Source organism: Trichosurus vulpecula, chromosome 2 (assembly GCF_011100635.1).
Source record: "Trichosurus vulpecula isolate mTriVul1 chromosome 2, mTriVul1.pri, whole genome shotgun sequence".
Taxonomy (NCBI): domain Eukaryota; kingdom Metazoa; phylum Chordata; class Mammalia; order Diprotodontia; family Phalangeridae; genus Trichosurus; species Trichosurus vulpecula.
This window is the reverse complement of record NC_050574.1, coordinates 389,403,752-389,410,837: the sequence shown is the minus strand read 5'-3', so window position 1 is coordinate 389,410,837 and position 7,086 is coordinate 389,403,752. Positions and strand designations below refer to the sequence as shown.

The following is a 7,086-nucleotide window of genomic DNA, read 5'->3' as shown; positions in this document are numbered from 1 at the left end:
ACATCAGATTACATGCCATCTTGGAGGGGGGAAAAAGGGAGGGGGAGAAAATTTGGAACTCAAAAACTTGTAGAACTGAGTGTTGTAAATTTAAAATAAAAAATAAATTAAAAAATAATTCCTTTTCTTTGTAATCTTATGTATTTTGCAGTATGTTCTTAGAAATACAGAGCAGAGGTTCATAAGGTTTCCCAGATTGCTGAAGAGGTCCACGATATAAAAACAAAAGTTTAAGGGAAGCCTAGGCCCAAGCTGCAAATGTCTCCTGACTTTGATTTTTGAAAATGTTTGTGTCCCATAACTCTTTATAGAGCTCTGTTAATATATAATTCCAGCATATAGTTCTGCTGCCCAGTACCCGAAGATGGGTATGTGACTTTTTCCCATAGATAGAACCTCCTTCTTACCATGACTACATCCAACTTTAGGTTGGCCAGGGATGTCCCAAGCTCATGAAGAGACTTTGAATCAAAAAATGAATCCCAAACTGTCAGAGCACAGTCATTGCCTTCATTGAGTACCAGCCACCCTTGCCTAGCAATAACCTAGATTTCTTTTCAGGGAGGAGAAGGAGAAAAGCAACATTCTGTATTCTGTTTCCAAGAAAGCATCTCTCTGTGGAAGTTACAAAATTACGGAATTTATGAGTTAGGAGGAACATTAGAAACCATGATTCTTTAACTTGGGATCTGTGAATTTGCATTTTTTAAAAAGATTTTGATAGCTGCATTTCACTCTAATTGGTTTCCTCTATAATTCTATATATTTTATTTTATACATTTGAAACATTAGTCAGAGAAGTCTTTGCCAAAGGTGTCCATGTTGCCAAAAAGGTGAATAACCCCTGGAACTAGACAGACCTATTCATGAAAGGAATCCTCACTACAACATACCATATAATCCTCACTATAACATACCATATAATCCTCACTATAACATACCATATAATCTTCACTATAACATACCATATAACAAAGGAATTATGCAGCCTTTATTTGAAGAGGAGATCATTCACCATCTCCATGACTTCTCCAACCAAAACCTTCCCTGGTTATTACTCCTCTACATATTTTTTCTCTATATGTAAGTTTATTAAAAAGTCTAAAAACTTCTTGAATCCCATATAAAAATAATTGTGCGTGTGCTCATATGTATATACGTATATGTATTTGGGTATGTATATGAATATGGCATTACCCATACTTTAACCTACTAAGCAAAATGAGACACGTTGGTGTCTTTCCTTATGGGTTTTTGTCCTTGGCTTTCTCAGCATCTCCATCAATGATGCTGTCTGCATCCGACAAGTCACTCCCACATTTCTTTACTTTACTCTCGAGTTTGCTGAGTCTCTGTTTGACTTTCATTTGTGTGGCGTTATATTCTGCCAAGAGCCTAGCAAATCTGGTCTGTAAATTATCCAGGGAAGATTCAAGCCTCTCTACCTTTTCCTCTATATCTGCTGGGTCTGTTCCACTCCCAGCCATATCCTCGTCGATCAAGTTGTCCTTCATTAGAATCTGCCGTCCTTTCTCTTCCAGGGCCTTTTTGGCTTCTGGATATTCAGTGAGGGACTCCATTAAGTCATCTTTGGACAAGCAGAATAGATCAGAGTAACCGATGCTCCTGATATTGGCCGTTCTTCTGTTCCCAGATTTGCTCCCTTTGATGTTTAAGATGCTGATTTCCCCAAAGTAGCTTCCATCACTAAGGACCACAAATTGAGTGATGCCATCATCGGCCACTACCGCCAGCTTCCCTTCTTTGATGATGTACATTTCTCTCCCAATATCCCCCTTCTTGCAGATATAATCACCAGGGCTGAACACTGCAGGCCTCAGCTTTAGGACCAGCTCCACTAAGAGGCCTGCCTCACAGTCCTGGAAAATACGTACCTTCTTCAGGGTATCCAGGTGCACATTGATGGCAATCTCGGCTTTCAGTTTGTCTGGGAGGCTTTTGAGTACTTCCTTTTCATCCACTGTCTTCTTGTTGGTCCACAGGTAGTCAAACCACCTGATGATCCGGGTCTCCAAGTCCTTGGTCACTTTTCGGAACTGCATGTACTGCTTTATGGAGTCGATTTTGGCCTGGAATTCGGCCCTGGAGGCATTCATGTTAGAGATCATGGAGCCAACGTTCCCCACAATGGTGGCAAAGATCAGCACTCCCACCAGGAAGTCGATCACCACAAAAAGGTACTCCTCGTCTTTGACGGGGGGTGGAGTCTCCCCAATGGTAGTCAGAGTCAGGGTGGACCAGTAGAGACAATAAATATATTTCCTGGACAGGCGCCCATATTCTGGGATAGAAATGTTGGGGTAAACCCAGGAATCAGTCCCAAATCCAATTACCTTGGAAATAGCAAAGTAGATACATGCATTCCAGTGGATGATGATCAGAATGTACAGGACAAGATTTCCAATTCTGAACATATTAGGATAGTTGGTCCTGGTCTCTGTGCGGTCAAAGAATTCAAATAGCCTGGGGAATTTCAGCAGGCGGTTGAACCTCAATTCGGGGTAGTTCAGACCCACTTTAAAATAAGCCAGATCAGTGGGGACCAGAGACAGTACATCCAGCTTGAACTGAACCATCTTCATGTAGTGCTTTCTGAGTTTCTCTGTATCTTTGACCATTAAACCTTGTTCAAGAAAGCCTAGGAAGGAAAGGGATCCCTTAGTTATTCGAGAGATCATGTGGCCTCTACAAGAGGATATAAGACAAGGGAAAACAAGTCTAGACCTTTGATTTTGTTAATATAGGGAATTTCTGCTTTAGAAACTTTCTCTGGAGATATAGATTGCAAAGAAGGAAGAAAGGAAGGGAAGGGAAGGGAATGAAGGAAGGAAGGAAGGAAGGAAGGAAGGGAGGGAGGGAGGGAGGAAGGAAGGAAGGAAGGAAGGAAGGAAGGAAAGGAGGAAGAAAGGAAGTAGATGAAGGAAGGAAAGAAGGAAGGAAGGAGAGAGAGAAGAAAGAAAAGAAGGAAAAAAGGAAAAGAAGGAAGGGAGAAAGGAAGGAAAGAAAGAAGGAAGGAAAGAGGGATGGAAGGAAGGAAGGGAGGGAGGGAAGAAAGAAAGAAAAAAGAAAGAAGGAAAGAAGAAAAAAAGGAGGAAGGAAGGAAAGAAGGAAGGAAAAAAGGAAAGAAGGAAGGAAGGAGAGGAGGAAGGAAGGAAGCAGGGAAGGAAGGAAGGAAGGAGGGAGGAAGGGAGAAGGGGAGGAGGGGAGGAAAGAAGCATTTATTAAGCACCCATTATGTACTAAGTGGTTTACAAACATCTCATTTGACCCTCACAACAACTCTGTGAGGTGGGTGCTATTATGATCCCCACTTTATGGTTGAGAAACCTGAAGCAGAAAGCACTTAAGTGACTTTCCCAGGATCACACAACTAGTGAATGTCTGAGACCGGATTTGAACTCAGTTCTTCCTCCCTCCAGGCTCAGTGCTCTACCCATTGCGCTGCCAATCTGCCCGAGACTGGCAACTTATAGGCTGCTTCTCTTTGTAACCTATAGTCATAAAAGATTGTCTGGTACACTGAGTGTTATGTGGCTTATCTGTGGTCGCAGTTAGTACATAGAAGAGACGAGATCTGAACCCGGGCCTCGTGACTCCAAAGTCATCCGTTATGTTATGCCGTCCACAAGGCCCAGACCTTTCCTACTCTGTAAACACAGAAGTGTCAACTTTATGGTTACATTTATGGTCAAGTGCATTTTTTCATATGCTTTTTTTCATTCATTCTTTCAAGGAACACTGACTGCTCACTGTGTGCACAGGTACATGTTGCTGTTGCAGAACTTCTTGCAAGAAGATGGCTCAGGGGATAGAGAGCACTGGACCTGGAGCCAGGAAGACCCGGGTTCAAATCCAGCCTGAGACACTAGCTGTGTGACCCTAGGTAAGTCACTCAACTTCTGTCTGCCTCAGTTTCTTCAACAATAACATGGGCATAAGAATAACATCTATCTCCCAGGGCTGTTGTGAGGATAGTATCTTTGTCTCTCTTAACACAGTGCCTGGCACATAGTGGGCACTTATATAATTGCTTCCTTCCTTCATTATCCAGTTTCTTTTCTAGCTCCTCTCTGGTTCCTAGACTACCAACAGCCAGGCTAGTTTCAGAAGAGAAACAAGCACAGACATGATTCCATTCCACAAACATTTATTAAAATACTATGTGTAAGGCCCTATGATAGACACCAGGAATACAAAGGCTTAAATAAAACAATTCCTGGCCTCAAAGAGGTTTGGGGCAGGTGAGAATAGGAGGAATTTAGTGTATACACCAATAAGATTTTTTTCTCTTCTCCAAACCTGTGATTTCATCTCTCAGCGTGGAAACTCCCTCAGTGGATGCAGATTCACAATTCATCTCTGGCATCTATTCTGAAACTAACAGTCTTCGAGACTCACCTAGGGAACTAAGAGGTTAAGACCCAAGATCACACAGACAGTATGTGTCAGACACAGGATTTGAACCCAGGTCTTCCATCCTGCCCCTTTTACTGAACAACTATAAGAAAAACTGAAGAGGGAGATAACACTAACGTTGTTGTTGTGTGGTTTGTCCTTTGTTCTTGAAGAGGACTGTGACATCAGGAAGAGGATGCCATGACTTGAAAGTGAATTGGATTTAGGTGAGGAAGGGCTGTGCAAAGTCACCAGCTTTACTCTCTCCTCCAGAGCCATCTGGGTCCAGTGGTGAGATATAGATCAGGACGACTAGAGATGGCCCCTCTGCATGTGTGTGTGTGTGTGTGTGTGTGTGTGTGTGTGTGTGTGTGACTGATTGTATCTGTTTGCTTTACTATTCGATTATGTCTGTTGTTTTGGATCAGCTATGCTTTTTTTTGTCTTTCCATGGGCACAAATTAGCACAATAAACATTGACTGCACAAAACAGAACTTTTCTGATTTTCCCCTCTATTTTGTGATCTTTCTAGCAATGAGAAGACAGATTCTCCTACTGCCTAAACCAACTTGGACTGAAATTAAACAGCTTTAAAAGTCACATTAGCTTTTTGTAAGACGGGAAAGGGGTTTACAACTCAGTGAGTTCTCATAGTCCCAAAAGTTTCAACCCAGAATGAAAAGTAAAGATCATTGAATGCAGTTCCTTCATTTTATAGGGGGAAAAAGCATCTACTATGTGCCAAGTCCTGTGCTGAACACTTTACTAAAATTTATCTCATTTCATAGGTGGAGACACTAAAGCACAGAGAGGTTAATTTTCTTAGTCAATGTCACATAGCTGGCAGAGCCAAATAGGCCCAGAAATGTGCTGGAGCCAGCTCTAACCACCTTGTGAGGGCCCATTGCTAAATTTTCAATGTGATCAATATAACCTCAGAAGTTGAGCTGCAAATTAAGACTTGATTTCTTGTTTTGGTGATTGTCTAGTATTAATAATGCAGATTGAACTTTAAAGTATGTTTTCATGCTTTTTTTTCTCCCCTAGAGAACCTGGATGTTAAACATTTACTAGCTAACCTTTGTATTGATGTATAAACATTGCTCGAGTTCAGCAGTAGTACAGTACAAGGCTCCCATTTTCAGTGTATTTACATTTCAGAAGTTGAACTACAAATCAGGGTTTGATTTCTTGTTTTGTTGATTGTCTAGATGAAAGAAAGTATTACTAAAGCAGATTGAACTTACAAGTGTGTTAGCATGGTATTTCTCCCCTGGAGATCCTGCTTGTTAAATATATACCTGCTTATCTTTGTATGGCTCTATAAACATTGCGTGAGCTCAGCAGGAGTACAGTAGAAGTCATCGCCAGACTTGATGCCTGATGACTGTAGTCTAATAATGATAAAAAATCATTTATATAGAGCTTTAAGGTTTGCAAAATGATTTACAACCATTATCTCATTTGAGTCACATATCCTGTCTCTTGGTAGGGCCCAGAATTCTAGTTCCTTCCATCATACTGCCAGCTGCCTAGTAAGTGACCATTTCAAGATCTGAAGTGGACTGGAATGAATAAGTATATTCAATCAACGTTTATTAGTTGCTTACTATACACCAAGCACTATACTGGGTGTTAGGGACATAGACAAAAAAAATGTTCTCTCTCTCTCTCTCTCTCTCTCTCTCTTTCTCTCTCTCTCCCCCCACCCCCGCCCCCGCCTCCACTTTCTCTCTGTCTCTGTGTCTGTCTCTCTATCTCTTTGTGTCTGTCTCTCTGTCCTCTTTCTCTCTGTTCATCTGTCTGTCTTTTTCCACTTTCTCTCTGTATCTGTCTCTCTATGTCTGTCTGTCTCTCCTTTTTCTCTCTGTCTGTCTCTGTCTTCCTTAGTCTGTCTTTCTCTCCACTTTCTCTCTGTGTCTGTCTCTCTATGTCTCTGTCTCTCATTTTTCTCTCTGTCTGTCTCGGTCTTTCTTAGTCTGTCTTTCTCTCCACTTTCTCTTTGTGTCTATGTCTCTGTTTGTCTGTGTCTCCTCTTTCTCTCTGTCTTTCTCTCTCTCTCTCCCTCCACTTTCTCTGTGTCTATGTCTCTGCCTCTCTCCTCTTTCTCTCTGTCTTCCTTTGTCTGTCTTTCTCTCCACTTTCTCTCCATGTCTATGTCTCTGTCTGTCTTTCCTCTTTCTCTCTGTCTCTGTCTTTCTTTCTGTCTCTTTCTTTCTGTCTCTTTCCACTTTCTCTCTGTCTGTCCTCTTTTACTGTCTTTCTCTCTCTACTTTCTGTGTCTGTCTCTCTATTTCTCTGCCTCCGTGTCTGTCTGTTTGTTTCCATCTATCTCTCTGTCCTCTTTCTCTCTGTCTGTCTCTGTCTCTCCCTCAGAGAGCTTATAATCTTAAGGAGATATAACAAATGTAAATGTATATGTAATATATACATATAATACGTGCACATATAAACATATGTAGAATAAATGTATACAGAGTAAATACAAAATAAAACAAGAAAGTTAGGGAGGGAGAGTACTAACACCTGAGGGGTTTGGGAATCAAGAAAGGCTTCCTTTAGAAGATGGTGCTTTAATATCTACTATGAATACCTAAATGAACTACAAAGGTCATAATGTGAAGAGAGATGTATCCAGAGAAAGAGCATATATACTAATCTGTGTCTCA

At 41.3% G+C, this 7,086-nt stretch overlaps 1 protein-coding gene across 1 annotated transcript in view; it reads right to left on the bottom strand.

Moving 5' to 3' along the window:
* Positions 1-1,244: 1,244 nt before the first annotated feature.
* CNGA3 (cyclic nucleotide gated channel subunit alpha 3) overlaps positions 1,245-7,086 on the bottom strand; it is a 59,187-nt gene continuing 53,345 nt past the window's right edge. Inside the window, exon 8 of the mRNA XM_036744161.1 lies at positions 1,245-2,659. Within this exon, the coding sequence (XP_036600056.1) occupies positions 1,245-2,659 (1,415 nt within the window). The remainder of the gene's footprint in view (positions 2,660-7,086) is intronic.